Source organism: Podarcis pityusensis (genome assembly GCF_964106645.2).
Source record: "Podarcis pityusensis genome assembly, chromosome: 3".
In the NCBI taxonomy this organism is placed as follows: domain Eukaryota; kingdom Metazoa; phylum Chordata; class Lepidosauria; order Squamata; family Lacertidae; genus Podarcis; species Podarcis pityusensis.
The window spans coordinates 32,556,408-32,574,196 of NC_138026.1; the positions used below are offsets into that span (position 1 = coordinate 32,556,408).

At 41.8% G+C, this 17,789-nt stretch overlaps 1 protein-coding gene across 2 annotated transcripts in view; it reads right to left on the reverse strand.

The window, feature by feature from the left end:
• BMP5 (bone morphogenetic protein 5) overlaps positions 1–17,789 on the reverse strand; it is a 56,500-nt gene that overhangs the window by 30,261 nt on the left and 8,450 nt on the right. For both annotated transcript variants that reach the window (XM_080998025.1, XM_080998024.1), the window contains one exon: positions 367–559. In XM_080998025.1, coding sequence (XP_080854151.1) covers positions 367–559 — 193 coding nt within the window. The remainder of the gene's footprint in view (positions 1–366; positions 560–17,789) is intronic.

Sequence of the window (17,789 nt, forward strand, 5' to 3'; positions counted from 1 at the left end):
ATCAAGCAAAATTACATATAAAATGAGGGGAGAGGTTCACCATGAGGCAGGGTTTAGAATTTAGATGGTATGCTAAGTCAAACCTTGGCTTGGATCAGTGCAGCGCAGGAGCAAAAATAGCCAATGGACTCCCTGTACTGCTTATCACATTATCAATATGCCAATAAAGGTTTGAGATTGAAGGGGGTGGAGTCACACTCCTTTTCAGGAGCTCACACATTCATGAGGTCCTCATAAGCCATAGTTTGGCTTTCCATGTCAACTGAAGCAGGTCACTGCTGCACTTGCATACATCCCAGGCGCATAAAGAAGAGATTCAACTCTTTTGCTGCTGCAAATGGAAAAATAATTTGAAAAAGAAGGCACCTGTTTGGATACTCCTTGATTATCTGATAAATGCTAATCTTAATGGTTTCATTTTCAAATCGACTGTAACTTCGATCCTTGTAAATCCGGAATTCAGCCGCCGTCACTGCCTCTCCGTGAGGGATCTGAGTCAAGTCAAATCGAAATTCTTTGTAATGCCTTCGTTGGTGGGAAAAGTCCTTGTCCCTTTCAACTGTGAAAATAAAACAATGAAAGGGTAAAAAAAAAATGCATACCCCATAGTTAATTCAGGATTCATTGTACATTCTTTAAAACATAAACAAAGAGGGCAACGGGAAATTATACTAACAGCCAAACCACAACTCCTGAATTATACAAGTGAAGTGTCATTAGGTCAAAGAGGAAAGCCCATGGTGATTGCACTCAACATTTCAGCAGGCAGAAAGCTGAAGGGAGATCAAGAAATATGACAAAAATATATGGCCTAAAAATGTGGGGCAAATAAAAAGTTACCGAAGAACTAAGGCATTGAGTTTGGTTTTGCTCTGTATACATGTAGGAATTATTTGCTGATTATCTTGGTGTGTATTAGTGAAGGCAGCATCTGAGAATGAAGAAAAGAAGAAGCCAGCTAAGGCATAATTCTATAACAGGGCAAAAGACTAATTTACACCCAGATGTGCATTTGCATTGACTGAGTGCGTAGGAGAAGTCTGTTCTCATGGGGATTTGCTCGGCTGGACCAGGATGCCTGACTCCAGATTAGCAGAGCAATCCAAAGGATATGAAGCCAGTAAAACTTAATGCTGGTTTTAAGTTAAGTTGGTGTAAGTTCCCCCTATTCCAGACGCCATTCAGAAGTGTGACTACTGCCACCTGAGCTAATCCAAGCTTGGTAAAAGGGAAACAAACCTTTAAAACAGAGTTTTATTGTACCCTCTTTTTACCAACATATATTCCATCAGGTTCCCAGGTCATGTGAATGAGATGAAAGAGGTTTGGAATAGGTGTAAGACTCTTCTTGTTCCATCCCATCCCTGCCATGTCCCTGGAATGCCTTTGGGGGAACTTACACCAGAGTAGGTTCCGCCAGCTGAGCCAGCATAGCTTCTGCTAAAGCAGGTTGAGTGACTTACTGATCCCTGGCTCAGCTGGGAAAGCCAAAGTTCTGCCTATTCCAAACTTGCTCACCCTGGTGGATCTTGGATTTGGGCTGGGCTGTTAGGTTTCATTAAAGATACACTTGGAAGTCAAAAGAAACTAATGCACACAACACTATGTTTCGCAGTAAAATCACACACCCACCCATTAAGCATAAACACCTCCAAATATCTTCCTAATACTCTTTAATAATTTAAAAAACCACTCCTTGATGTTTTAGTTTATTTTGCCATTACTATGCAAGTCAGGCAATAATTTTGGCTTTATGATGTTCAGAATAGCTAAGCCATAAATAAATTCGGCCATCCATTAAGGATGTTAACTTTTTTTCAACATGACAAGGAATCCTAAGCTTCTGGGCTAAATAACCTACACTAGGACCCGTAATAGGGCACTTGGGTTGAAATATTTTTTAAAGGGTTTGGTTTTATTGCTAACAAGAAACTTCAACAGACACGTATAAATAGGTCATCCTGCTGTCATAAGATAGGGAATGTGAGAGAAAAGAAGCAGGAAACACCTGATTTGGGAACTCTATTTCAGGCTGCGAAACTGAAGGGGGAAAAATGTACCGAGATAAACTTGTCCTCTTTACAAAGACACAACCACACTTAAATGCCTCTTAAGAAGCTGCAGAACTGTCTTAGTGAAATTAAAACGTTGTTACATTAGCACTGAAATGCTTTTCAATGTGTTCAAGGAAACGGAGCACATCATGTTTTATGAGTAAAACTGGTGCCAAGTCCTTTCGCTGGTCTTTCAGTATTGCATATATCTAATGGTTCCAACAACAAATACAGCAGAATTCTCAATATTTTGGGAAATATGTGCTGTTCAAAGGGAAGCCTCCTGGTGTGGCAATCAATCCTTGATTCTTTTCAAGTTTTCAGGGGACGTCAGGGAGAGATAACCATGTTCAGACAAATGCAGCGGAGCCTTCTCCTTAACCCTGTTCAGGTATTAGAGCTGAACAGGAACTATTAACATGAGTAGGAAACACAGAGCTTTGTGCACCAGCTTCACCTGCAAAGTTTTTGTGTGTGAGTCCTGCCCTATGTTTCCAACCTTCCTATATCTTGAGCCAGGTAGGGCTGAAGAGGACTCCTTGCATGCATTTGCTTGAACACAAGCATGCATAATCAGGAAATCTGAGAAAGCCCGTTTCCCAATCACACAGTTTTTCTACTTGCATTCAACTGAAAGTTGGTAGAAGCCCCCTTCAGATCTTCCCTGTTCAACACAGGAATATGTGAGACTGACCAGGCACGGGATGTGGGTGCTGGGAGCAGCGTGCAGAGCTACCTGCTTCCCATTCATATCAATATTTCAAATGATGTCTTGTGATGACAGAATGGGGAAGGAGACAGATGGGAACAATAGGCTGCTGCCTATTTATTTTTTATTATTTATTTCAGTCAACAAAATTCAAATGTCACTTACTAGAACAAAAGGCCTCTAAGCAGGTTTACCAGAGTCTCAAAAATTCATTCAAAATGCCAATAAAACAAACAAACATGAAAAAACAAGTTACTGGGGAAATTTAAAGTAGAAAATAAAACCAGGAATTTTAAAACACTTACAGTATAAGGTTTAGAAGACACCTGAAGGCAGCCCTGTATAGGGAAGCTTTTAATGTGTCATGTATTATTATGTAGTTATATGTTTTTTAAAAATCTGAAAATGCAATCGTGAGCAAGACCTGAAATTAATTCACATGCATAATAGCTCTAACACTTTACAAATGTCTCTTGCTTTCTGTTAGGACAGCTTTATATGACTCTTAAATCTATTAAATATTATGTGATAGGGGATGGCTGAACCTGACTCACTATATTCTCTGCAGAAGCAGAAAAGTAAACCAGTCTGTACCAACCACCTCTGGGTGACGGAGGTTACTGTAAGCTGACACAGAACAAAGTGCACATGTTTACATCTTGAACCCAATGAAATGATAGTTTATCTTCAGTGAATACTTTTGGTTATCTGACAAGCTCAGGTCAAAGGTCTCAAGAGTTTCCTCTTGAAATTACTGAGTGCTCTTTCTGATGAATGATAATTAAAAGCAGAGGCTGGAGATATCAAATGTGGTAGGTGACAGATAAGTCTCAGATAAATGCAAGGACTCTGGTTCCTACACACTCAAAGGGCAGAGGCCCCAGGAATTAGTTATTGTGTTACTGGGAACAGACAGAAACATCAAACAGCTCTCTGTCCCTTTCTCTATCTCCCACCTTCAACCTGCTCTCACCCACACGTCTTTGATTCTTCTTCAGGAATCCTAAGTGACGCATGAGAAAGAAAGAACTTCCACAAAGTAGAAAAGGGAATTAGATTGGAATGAAGGACTACATGTATTATTATTTTTTCTTCAGGCACTTTAAATCAAAAATATATGAGCTGTGATTGCTTGAATATATTATGCACCATGCTGCCAATATTTGAACTCATTGAATTACAAAGCTATGAAAGGAGCAAGAGGCCACCAAATCTAATCCCTTGTCCAAGGTGGAAGTATTCACATATTAGCCCCCTAGGAATAACCCACATAATCCAAGCCATAAACTTGGGGCTGTGTGTGTGCCACAATCCCATAACAGTGTTGCCTCCAGCTGCAGGTGGTTCTAGTGTGGGTCAGCCAGAGTCCATAGGGGTCAGTTTCCTGATCTGCCACAAGAGAGGTTCTGTTTACATGCCCCTCCGCCTGCCAGCAAGACAATTTGGCTGCAACCTGGATCAGTTGAACGTGGATTACTCTGAAAGCAAAGTCACACTAGTTCCAGAAATGCAGCGCCAAGAGCTAAGTCAATGCTGAACGAATCATACCAAATTGTCAGAGCTAGGACAAATGGTAAAAACATGATCTCCTTCTCGTTCTGGTCAGACCACAACTTCTAAAATGCACTTATATAGGAATCAGTGTCTGTTTTTGTTCGCATCCCTTTGCTCCGAACAGAAATTAGAAACAAACATCACAGTTGATAACTGGCTCAAAAACACTTTACATGTTGCACAACTTATCGCGTGTGTGTGCTGTGGGGAACTGCAGATCCTGAGGACTATGTGGGTATTTGATGGACCCTCATAACGTATCTTAATAATCACCCTCTCTCAATATACTGCCCACAAAGTATGGATTCATCAGGAAATAGCTTTAAGTAGTATTTTCCCCTAGTTTTGCACACCTATTGCTTTCCTAGTTTGCCTATTTCCCCCCTTACTCTTTTCCTTAAAATTAGATGTTAATCTTTCATTGGGCTTTTTAAAACATACATGTGTAATATATTATATTCAGTATTGCAAAATCTATATTTATGCTATTATCTTCTTTTGCAGGGCTAATCTTACCTAATCTTTTGAAAGGGGTATCAAAAGCTTTAGCTGCTCAGTTTCCAAAATTACTAGAGCTAGGAAGAAATGAATTTTCTTGCACACTCATCTATCTGGAAAAGTGTGTTTTTTTATCTTTTTTAAGATTACGTTATATTTTCGATTTCTTTTAGAGCCTAAGGCTAAATTGGTTCATAGAGTTTTAAAATATTCAGACACATTATAGATAAGGAGCAACTAAACAAAATGACCCCTAGAACTCTCCATCTCTGCTAGTTCCGTGCAGGTTTCCTTAGCTACTAAAACCAAGGTCAAAGCACTAGGTGCTCCTATTGCAAGCACTCTGAACCCCACACTCCTCCTTGCCCTGAAAAGAAATAGACCTAACAATTTGGTCCTTGGCAGAGACTCATCTGCAGACATGGTGATGTATTTATGGTCTATGGGCCTTGTGTACAACTTTTTCGAGGGGTCCTATTGATTGACCAAAATCAGTGTTTCCAAAACTTGAGTCTCTAGCTGTTTTTGGACTACAACTCCCATCATCCCTAGCTAGCAGGACCAGTGGTCAGAGATGATGGGAATTGTAGTCCAAAAACAATGGGAGACCCCAGTTTGGGAAACACTGACCCAAATAAATGTGGCTATATCAAAATTAGGTGTGTATGAGGAAATGATAATAATGTTTCTGCCTTTGCACTGTGCTCCTCATTCTTCAAACAACCTGGGAGCAATTTGGGGAAAGGTGATAATGATGATGGTGCCTCTGCGCGGGGCTTGCCCCCTACACCCCACAAAACAACAACTTCAGAAAAAGGAGGTGGTGGTGCCTCAGCACTGGGCTCCCCCCACAAAACAAAACTGGGAACAGTCAGGGGAAATGTGATGGTGATTATGATGCCTTTGCATTGAGTTCCCTGTCACTGCATCGAACAGTTCTGGAATCATCCCAGCTGTACAGCATGCAACAGGAACAGGAAAGTTACCATATTTTCCACTCGCCCTCATAGTCAACTGATGGCCCATTTGTCCTGTGATTTCTAGCCAGGGGTACAAGATTGGGGTGGGGGTGGGTTGACTGGTAAAACCTGTGGTTCACTGCTGAACTGGAACAAACATCATTTGGGTTGTCTGTGGATTGACATTTGTTCCGCTACAGCAATAAACTGTGGGTCTTCTTGGGAAAAGCAACAAAACAAAAACAAAACAAAAAAACCCTATTGGATCCCTAACTAGAAACCGTAATTATCTGCTCCATAACAGCAAACAAGCACTACAACATTTGTTCCTACATACACACTTTCAAGCAGCTGCATGTCACATGGCTGGCAGGCAGCAAAATGAGCAACAGATGACTATCGCAATTTTAGTTCCCACCCTAACATACATACACTTCTTTAAAAGAGTAGCTGCCTACCCACTGTTCCATGTGGCTGACAGGCAGCAAAACAAATGGAGCAGGAAATGGGTGGATCCTGCACTTCTTCCTCCACTGTTACACAAACGCGCACACTTCCCCCTGAAACTCCCCCATGCTGAGAGCCGCTACCTGCTTCTTCTTCCATGAGGCCCATGGGCAGCAAAGCAAAGAGAAGGCAAACGTTCACAGGACATCTTTAGCTCCCCGCTTTTCAGAAAGCCCTGCCATGGGCAGCCAAAGGAGAGGAGGTGGAATGGCCTCAACACTTCCCACCAGTGGCGTAGCGTGGGGGGTGCAGGGGGTGCCGGCCGCACCGGGCGCAACATCTGGGGGGGGCGCGCTCGCACTCGCAGCTCTCTGCCCCTACCTGGCTCACTCACTCTCTCTCACTGCAGTGCTGGCTGTGCGAATCCGATCCGAGCCGCTGGGTCGCCGCCCACTGTGGAGGGGGTGGGTGCCAGGCATGCGGTGCGGAGAGAGAGCGAGGGACTATCTGGGGGAGGGACAGTGCAGCGGCTGCCCAGCGCAGCGCTGAGCGCGGGAGAGAACCACACCAGACCAGACCAGGCAGCAGCAAGAAGAAGCTGGCAGCGGCGGCAGGTTAGGGGTTAGGGGGCACAAATTACTTGCCTTGCCCCGGGTTAGGGGGCGCAAATTACTTGCCTTGCACCAGGTGCTGACAACCCACGCTATGCCGCTGCTTCCCACACCCTGACATCCTCCCTAAACCCAAAGAGGTGGTACCCATCCATCATCTCCTCTCCATCTTTGTCCCATGACAACTGCTCAGACAAATCCTTCCCTCCAGAAAGGAATGGAGGAATCAGCATTGCAGCCAACTGGAGTTGTAAGTGGATGAATCCAGAAGAGGGTGGATCTTCTTTCCATCTCCATCAAGGGTTCTGTGCTGCAGAGCCAGAAAAAAACATTATACTCATCCCTCTGCTTGTGTTGGGCTCATTGCTGCCAACCTTAGAACTTTCTTTCTAGAAGAACTAGGGACTTTTTTTTCTTCTTTAAATGAAAGCTTGAAGTCTGGGGTCCCTGATGCCACAGGCTCCAGTGAAATTACTCCACTTATACAATTATAATTCCAAGGGATTCCTATTGCCCCGTGTCCAAACAACACACTTATCACAGCTCTGATCACTCATTGGCTAAAAACACTGAAAGGCAGGAGCAGCCAGGCTGGCTCATGTAACAGAAATTGCTTAGAAGGGTACCTGTGCATTATGCTTCATAATTTTATTTCTAGAAGGGCAAGAGATGTACTTTTAAAAAAAAGAAAGAAAGCTCAGAATCTGGCACCCCTGTTCTGGGGTTTCAATCAAGGCCTTTGCAGGCACTGTGATGGCAACTCCATCCCAATGGAGCAGCCTCCAGTGACTTCAATCAGGGAATAGGAGAAATGAAGAGTGGAAATAGTGCAACAAGCTAAAATACTAGAATTCAACCATGTAGCCAAAGTAAATCATTGTAGCCAAAGGTATCCTCTCAATAAGCAATGCATACTAATAACTTGGGGGGCTGTCAGATGCAGAGAGCCCTAATTTTGCACATAATGTGCATATCTATAAATCCGCCAGTACAGACTCCAACTAGCATATGATTTAGGCTTGTACTTCTGTAAACCCTCTAACCCTAAACCTGCCTTTATTAAAGAGTGTTCTCGGTGTCTTTCCTTTACTTTTCTCAATTTTTAAAGCCCCCATTTAAAATCACCCATGTGAAAACAACAACGTATTTCAATTAAGGAAACCATATCACCCCATAAAGCAATGTTTCGATGAAAAGTTAATTTGTAAACATGTGTTATTCATTCCATTTATAATTTCCTTTTACTTTCCAAGTCATATGTAGCTGTTTTGCAAGTCAAAACAAGCGCTACATTGCAGCTGCCTCCCTAATTATTAAATTCTGGAAGGCATTACAGTTGTTGATTTTAAGTGGGGGAAATGACACCTTGTCTTTCCTTACGCTAGTCTGATCCTTACCAGCATCAGAACGTTTAAAATGAATGAATGAATTGGCTTGATAAGGTGTCTGGAAACCAGAAATCAAGGAAAATATTAGTACTTCAACACAGAGACTACAAAGCTAGATATTTATAGATATTTCTTAGAGCCTGCTGAACTCTGTCCATTCCTTTGTAGACTAATACATTTAGCTGCTATATTATGACGTTATGTATCTCAAGATCAAAAAGTGTCCATATTGCAGAATCATACAGCATTAGTTAGTAGTTCCTAAACGTTTCTTCCCATGGACCACTTAAATGCCGTTATCATTTTTACAGTCATGCCACAGACATTTGCAAACCACTTGGTGGTCCATGGATCTTTGCCCTAGAGTACTAATCTACAAAAACTCTCAACTGATCCCAGCATGGAGCCCTCCTGATGTTGTTGGCCTACAACTTCTATCAGCTCCAGCCACTATGGCCAGAGATATGCAACAGCAAGGGTTGCAGTCCAGGAATTCACTGGGTCTGTTCTAGAATGGAGCTGATGCATAGCACTACAGCGGTGTGCTTTATTTCAGAATATTTCACATACATAAAATTTTACAGAGCAGACCCCATCACTTCCGTGGCTGGCTTTGGTTTCATTTTCATTTTTCATATGTCTACTTTGCTCTGTATGATACAGGCACAAAGATTTTTTTGACCTCCTAGATGAATAATCCTGGACTACCCTAACACCTGCCCACTCTGCATATGTTCCTGTGTACAGTGGTACCTGGGGTTACATACGCTTCAGGTTACTGACTCCGCCAACCCAGAAATAGTACCTCAGGTTAAGTACTTTGCTTCAGGATGAGAACAGAAATCGTGCTCCGGCGCAGCAGCAGCAGCAGCAGGAGGCCCCATTAGCTAAAGTGGTGCTTCAGGTTAAGAACAGTTTCAGGTTAAGTACGGACCTCCGGAACGAATTAAGTACTTAACCTGAGGTACCACTGTACGGTGATCTGCAAAAAAAGGAGGTGTCTTAGTAACCTCCCCGCCCCCTCACCATCCTCCAGATCCTCTAAGTGTCCCTATTTTCCAGGGACAGTCCTGGATTTACAGAAGCCATCCCAGTTTCTGATTGATCCCAGAACGTCCTGCTTTTCCTTAGGACATCCCTATTTTCATCGGAGAATGTTGGAGGGTGTGGAGTTATGCAGCCCCCCAAGCCAAGGAGGTAAGTAATTATACAAACTTTAGAAGACATCCAAGGGAAGTTTTTAAATGTTTAATGTTTTATTATGTTTTCATATATGTTAAAAGCTGCCCAGAGTGGCTGGGGCAACCCAGACAGATGGGCAGGGTATTATTATTATTATTATTATTATTATTATTATTACTATTATTATGGAATAGGACATCCCTATTTTCATCGGAGAATTGTTGGAGGGTATGCATTCTCTAGACCAGGAAGTAAAAATGATTCACCCTGTTACATGTAACAGGATTAGCAGTCACATTGAAGGTTCTTAAACTACTTAAATACCTGTTGTGGAGTGGAGTGTCCTCAGGAATGAAGCATGAGAGGGAAAAGGTTTAATCCTTCTCAGCAGGACAGAGTGAGATTTTTAAATCAATACTGCAGGACTTAAACCTTGCGTCCCTGGGTGCTGTGCTTCCAAAGACAATCACCTTCATCTGATGCACCTCATGTCCTTCCTGATTGCTCCTCACATCATTAACATCACGTGTAGTTTCTTCTTATAATTCTTCCCAGTCAGCAGAATTCAGCTTTCCTTATGTTAATCTTAAATTGGAGGTATTTCGCAAAGCATTGCTGTGCTCTGGGGCGGGAATGCATTTGAGGGTGTAATTCTGGATCACAAAAACCCAGATCCGTCAAAACTTCACTTCTCAGAAGATAGCCAGTTTTCAGACTGATCCCACTTGCTCCTGTGCTGAAATCTGAGGGGTCATGTTAGCTTTGTACTGTTCTGTTTCTCCATAATAAAAAAGTAAACACCACTGGCAATTATAAGCATTTCAGGTGCCGATTTGCCAGATCTTAGCAACATACTTCCAAGAGAGCTCAGCTCATTTGCCAACTTTGCAAGAACACTTACTTCACAAATTTAAACAGATCTAAACATTTTAGCTTCTAGATTGTTCAGACCTAAAGTCTTGCAGCCAGACCTTGCCAGTCCTTAGACCTGAATTGCTGTGGGATCCGAGTCAATTTTACATTTGAAATTTAATTAAATAAAAGCCTTTAGATCACAAACTAGTGCCCTAGGTCATAAATACACAAAGTATGGTACACTCAGACTGTAATACCAATTTCCCTCCCTCAAAACAGAGAGCCCTCTAAAGAATGACGCTAACACTACCTTTTCAGTAAGGAAAACTTAAGAGAAATTAATATCATTCAGGTATGGGTCGGAATACACTAAAGCTCCTGTTTCAAGTTGGGAAGTCAAATTTTCCACATTTACTTCATGTCCTGTTAGGGAGCCAGCTTCTGCTATACTGTTCCTGATTAGTAAAAGGGTAAGGTGAGTCTATAATTGCCTATAAGTCAAATAAATTATTCAGCCTGCTAAGGTTGAAAAATAAGAGGAAAATCAAGTTCACGTTATGTTGCTTTGGTTACAGTCTACTGTTTTCGACTTGACTTTACTTTTGTTCAGTAGCAAAAAAGAAAGACCCATTAATAGCAGAGTTTTCAAAAACCTACAAGTGAGCATGTCAGTTCAAATCAGCCTGGAGATTAGTGAAATACACAAAAAAATAAAAATCTGCTTGACACCCCCCACCCAGATACAATGAAGGCTCAGAAATCTTCACTGCTATTGAATGTGTCAGGTTCTTTGCAAAGCACTGATTCCAATAATACTCATAACTCATTTTCCTTGAATTTTTTCATAGCCAGGGTCTGCTCTTACTTATGCACTACCTCACCAGAGCATTTGACTTCCATTCAGCTAGAAAAAACAGTCATACAATTTCTGAATCAGGGATGTGTCAATTTGAAAATTTGCGTGGACCATTTGTGAAAAGACTATAGCTCAGTGGCTGAGCATCTGGTGCAAGGTCCCAGGTTTAATCCCTGGGAGTTCTGCGCAAGGCTGGAAGAGAAATTTTGAAACTCTGGAGAGCCACAGCTAGTCAAGTGTAGACAATGTGCTGGTTGAATCAATGATCTGACTGAGTATAAGGCGCCCTCCAGTGATCCAGTGTTCACTGGTTTTGAAGCTAATAGAATATGTCAGGGCATGTTAAGAAGAAAATAGCCAAGGCCAACAAGGATGGACACAAAGAGAGCCAGCATGGTGTAGTGGTTAAGAGCGGTAGTCTCGTAATCTGGTGAACTGGGTTCGCGTCTCCGCTCCTCCACATGCAGCTGCTGGGTGACCTTGGGCTAGTCACACTTCTTTGAAGTCTCTCAGCCCCACTCACCTCACAGAGTGTTTGTTGTGGGGGAGGAAGGGAAAGGAGAGTGTTAGCTGCTTTGAGACTCCTTCGGGTAGTGATAAAGCGGGATACCAAATCCAAACTCTTCTACATTAATTTTAAGAAGCACTTCTTGTTCTCAAGGACTTTTGCCTCCTTCAGAAGATCAACAGATGGGAAACCCAGGGCTTGATTAACCATTAAGCAAAATAAGCACATGCTTAGGGTATCAAGGGAAGGGGGCAGCACCAAAATTTTCCACTGCCAGATCATAGCTGTCAACTTTTCCCTTTTCTTGCAAGGAATCCTATTCAGAATAAGGGAATTTCCCTTTAAAAAAGGGAAACGTTGACAGCTATGTGCCAAATTTACCATGTGCCATTTGGTGCAGCTGAACAAAAATAAATATTTATGCAAATATACAAAAATAAACATTATTTTCTATCTTACTGAAGATTTTGTTTTATTTTGAAAAACAAAATTTTGTTTTATGGCTTATTATTGTGTGTGTGTGTGTGTGTGTGTGTCCCAAAATCCTTTAAGTGCTTAGCATAGATGCCAACTCCTAGGAACTGGGGCAGTTTTACCCTCCTCCCAATTTATTTTTAAGGGGGGGCAGGTCCCCTCAATTTTCAGAGGGTGTTCAGCTCCACCCCCTGGCTCCTCACAATGTCCTGTCAGGCCCCCTCAATCCTCTGCAGACGCTGATGCCTGGAGTGCTTAGGGTGTCTAAAGTTGTCCGACCCTGACAACTCCCATTATCCCTAACCATATGCTGTGTCGACTGCTGCTTCTGGGAATTGGATTTCCAGCCTCAGATGCCCCATCCCTGACAATAAAGTATCAAAAAAGTAGGCACCCCTTTCTGTACAATACTTTGGTTCTAAGGGAACTGCCATCATATTTTAAGAATGGCAGCAGTCATTTGATCATCCCACCATTGTTACAAAACAATAAATCTAGAAAACAGTACCTTGATCATCAGAATTAGGGGAAATCCCCCCCCCATACATTCTTGCAATCTTCAGCTAATTAAGGCATACATTTGAATTAGTAAACACCAATCCTCAGATGACTATAGCTGTGTGATGTTGCTTAGGAGTCTTGCCTGTATCTAAAACAGCTTTTTAAAAGTGAAGAATGTGCACACATTTTGAATGGAAATGTGTCACCCTTTCATATCACTCTTAAGAGTTCCCCCTCACCCCATACCAAGTACAAAGTAACATACATACTAATCCCTTTTTTAAAAATGCTTTGGATGCTTTGGTTTTACATAAGGACATGGAGATCTTTAGGACTGATCTTGAGCATGCTTAAAACTCTTTTTTTCACACCTGAAGCCATGTGCTTGCTGCTGCTTCCATGACTACTGCTACATTGAGAAGGTTTGAAAATTTCCACCACGTGGTTTCACTTTACACTGTGTTTATATAACATGTAAGGGACACTTGCCCCCTTGAGAAAAGCATCACTCGCGTATTATGTAAACAGACTGTAAACCAAAAACACATGGGACTGACATTTTTAGATCTTCCTAGAGCGGAATGCACATTGTTTCAGCTATGTGAAATGGATATATATAAATAATTTCTATTGAAATGAGCAGGGCTTGCTTTCAAGTAAATGTATTTACCAGCATCCAGGTCTTAGAGGTGCACAACATTACCATTTTTATTCATTTGGTCAAAGCGCAAACGACTTGAAGCCAAAGACACACACATAAGTCCGTGTCTTCAGTCAGACAATACATCCTGGACTTACTTAGAATTAAAGAGTTGTGCCACTGTTTTGTGGCAGAACACACATGTTGCATGTACTGGAGCCCAGGTCTAGATTCTGGCATCTCCAGTTACAGTTGTACCTTGGAAGTCAAACTGAATCCGTTCCGGAAGTCCATTCGACTTCCAAAACGTTTGGAAACCAAAGTGCGGCTTCTGATTGGCTGCAGGAAGCTCCTGCAGCCAATCAGAAGCTGCAGAAGCCCGGTTGGACATTTGGCTTCCCAGAACCAGAACAGTCACTTCTGTGTTTGCAGCATTCGGGAGCCAAAACGTTCAAGAAATAAGCTGTTCGAAAACGAAGGTACGACTGTATTTTAAAATTTAAAAGGATCAAAGAGCACATAATAATAACTACAATAATAATAATTTTATTATTTGTACCCCACCCATCTGACATGATGTGAAAAGTCCTCAGCCTGAAACCCTAAAGAACTGCTGCCAGTCAAAGTGGACAACACTGGACTAGGTGATCAGATAATTTGACCCGATGTAAACAGTTTGCTATGTTCCAGATGGATGCTTCTTGTGACATCTACAAGTCTCAGATCAACCCTATCTGCACTCAAGTGCTGTTACTGATTATTCAAAGGGGCTACATCCCAAATAATGCTTTCCAACTCCCAAAAAAGCAAACAGGAAAGCCTTTTTTCACAATAGGAAGACAATCTCCCTCTTCAAAAAGAACTTGATTCAGAGTTTCACCTTAAAGATCTTGAAACTACTATGCCACCCATCAGACTAAAGAAATAACCTCATGAGACTGGGCTTTATTACAACATTCGCTATTATTAGCCTTCATATCCTCTCCATAAGGCTTTAAGAACTTTCATTCTCATTGCAAAACATTAAAACAGGATGCAATTAAGTAAAATTAACAACAGGGGTCAGATGGTCAGCAGATAAAAATTGGCCCGAGCAAGGAATCACGCAAAGGCCAGGGCTGAAATGAATCCACAGTATTGGTTTTTGCTTTTGTTTTGTTTTTTTAAAGCAACTTTAAAATAAAAAGCAATTTCATTTTAGGCAATCCAGTTTTCATAAATTTAGTATGCTATATTTTGCCTTCCTGATTAAATACATAAAGGCTGCAGTCCTAAACACATATCCTAGAGAGCAAGCCACATTTAACACAATGGGACTTCCAAGTAACCAGGCATATGATTGTACTTTAAGGCTGCAAACACACCAGATTTTTAAAGCACATTAAAAGTGCAAACTGTAGTTTGCTAAGGATGCTGGGAATTGTAGCTATGTGAGAGGTAAACTACAGTTCCCATAATTCTTGGGAGGAAGCGGGAATGTACTTTAAAGGTCTAGTGGTACCTCGGGTTACATACGCTTCAGGTTACAGACTCTGCTAACCCAGAAATAGTACCTCGGGTTAAGAACTTTGCTTCAGGATGAGAACAGAAACCGTGCTCCGGCGGCGCAGCGGCATCACGAGGCCCCATTAGCTAGTGGTGCTTCAGGTTAAGAACAGTTTCAGGTTAAGAATGGACCTCCAGAATGAATTAAGTACTTAACCAGAGGTACCACTGTACTGCATTATACCTTTTCCATACTCTGTATTCACTTGTAGTAGCACTAACTTTGTCCACCACAAACATGACACTTGCGCAATACTTAGAAACCCCAGAATCAAATTTTTGTTGCGCTGTTGAGCAGAATATTATATTACTTTAAGTAATTAAAACACATATATAGGCTGAAGTCAGTAGATTCCCCCAGAAAATGGACTGATGTGTTCCCATTTCCAATTTAGCACTAACCATGGTTTGCCATGACATCCAACTTGGCAAATTCTGCTAAGCAATTCCCTCCAAAACACAGGCAGAATCCATGGTTGGAATTGGGAGTGCAATCTTTGATTTGGAATGAATTGTGTCATCTGCAGAGTCAGGTATCATGAGAAACTAGTGTTAGGGCTGAAAAGGCAAGAGTTCAAACCTATTCAGGAGGGAGGGGAGGAGGACATACAACAGCCCATGGCTCAAACCTGATTCTCATAACCAGGATCAGGGAACCTGAAGCCCTCCATAAGTTGTTGGGCTACAACAACTCTCATCATTCTTGACCATTGGTCATGCTGGCTGGGGCTGTCAGGAGTTGAAACCCAACAACGTACAGAAGGCCATAGATTCTGCTACCGTACTCTAAAATATGGCATGCAGAATTCTGTGAATCAAGACAATGAATTAAAACAATCCATTAAAATCCCCTTTTAAAGATGCTTTGGAAGAATATATAATTGAAACACAAGCAATAAATTTTAACTATTGAAGGATACATTCCATTTCAGTTGCTCATAAGCAGAAATAGGTTACTCTTGGGGATTTTTCTGTTTGGGGAACAGGGTCTCTAAAATGTGTTGGCTCCTCCAATAAGAAGGGCACTTAACTCCTAACATTGTCCAGCTGGACAGAAGCATATATTTTGTTTATAAATAAGAAGTCGGGTTTGGGCAGAAACGGAGTGTTGTACAAATTATTTGGGTGGAATTTCTTGGCAAGGCTGAGACTAAGCTTACATGTTTTGTCTTATTATGTTGAAAGGCAGCTCCCAGTTTTCCATATTGTTTCACTGCAACTCTTCTCATTGCCCTTTCTCTATTTTCCCTTTGCCACCACAGTACAGTTCCTTGGCCACTTTTGTCCAGTCTACTGTTTTAATTCTATTGGCCAGGATGACCTACCGGTATGTAAATATTTGGTATGTCCAACGTGAGGACTGCACAGATGCATGGAAACAGAACAACTGTGTGTTGTGAGTGACAGTGAGCAAACAGGACTGGGAACTATAAGGACAAAGAAGGAAGTGGGAAAAAGAAACAGCATAATATAGGAAAATAGGGAGCTGCTGTATCCTTTGTTCGGTCTAGCTCAGCCCTGCTATTTTTCTTGCAGGGGAAAGGTGCTGGAATTCACCTCTTTCTCTTAGAATGGCAATGGCATCCACCTGAGAGGTGCTGGAACTCAGTTCCAGTGAGTTCCACCTGAGGGAAAAAGCCCTGGCCTACACTAACTGGCAGTGCTACCTGGAGATGCTGGCAACTGAATCAGGAACCTTCTGCAGAAAAAGAACATTCTCCACCACTGAGCTATGACCTACCTTTAGCCTCAGCCAAGAGAACAGAAGCATTCTAAACACCATAGAAACAGCACGAATATTTGCCCATTGGATTTTGGTGGCATCTTTTTCATGATGGAAGCATAGATTTTGTTTTTTGTTTTTCCATGGGTTGCTTATTACACACCACACTTTCTTCAAACTACAAGGTGGGTTACCAAACAGAGAGATTAAACGTAGACTAATAGCCTGCAAACAAACAATGTTTAAGAAATGTGTGTCTCAAAATGAGGACTGAACGTGAAATGCCCTACGGTCAACTTTACACAGAAAACATCTCAATCTTCAGGGCAAAAATTGAAAGTCCCTCCAACACCACTCCACCAAAACAAACTAACCGGTTGTCAGGACTGACAGGTTTTGCCTGCTATAGCACTCATGTGTTTTATAGGAATCTTTAGCCAGGGGTGTTATTTTAAGAGATGAGCAAATGGGGAAACCCCATGGCCTAGCCAATAAAATATGAACTTTAGGTGCAATGAAGCACTCATAAATATGACTCCGAACAAGGGGATTCATTGTTTTGACTAACCTCCTTTTTTGCTTCTCTTCTGATCTCAGCCTCTCTGTGTGCGTCATGGCAGCCCTCATCCTTTAACCTGTGGTTTTTAGAAAGCTAGCTACTATGTTATTTATGGCCAGAAGCATTAGTAGCTGCTCTATGTACTCTCTGCATGCACACATACTGAGGTGGGTTGGGGTCTTTTGGTGCGTGTGTTTTACTTTGCTGGGATGAAAGGATTTGCTTCTGGAACTGAGGTGGTTGCTGTACTTTAAAGAGGCCTCAGCAATTCGGATCCCTCCCTCTGGTACTAAAGTTGTGATATCTCCCCCCCCCCCCCGGCTGCTCTCTTTTTAACATACTGTCATATTTTATTGTTTATTTCACTTTTCATTTTTCCTAGAATATTTTTCCCAATGTACCACCCTCATGTTATCCCACTGCCCACCAGTTTTCTGAAGGCAGCTCTGTATGGGAAGTTTTTAATGTTTTATTGTGCTTTAGTATTCTGTTGGGAGCTACCCAGAGTGGCTGAGGAAACAGTCAGATGGGCAGCATACAAAATTATATTATTGCTACTACTACTACTTTTAGGTAAGGAAGTCAGAGAATTCCAACAAATATGGGAAATGAAGTGCAGTAGAAATTGCTGTAGTTCATGTGCTTCTGTGGGCAGGAAAGGAAATCACTTAAGTGAATATAATCAAGTTACATTGTTTTTAAGTCTGCAAAAATCAGCTACTATGT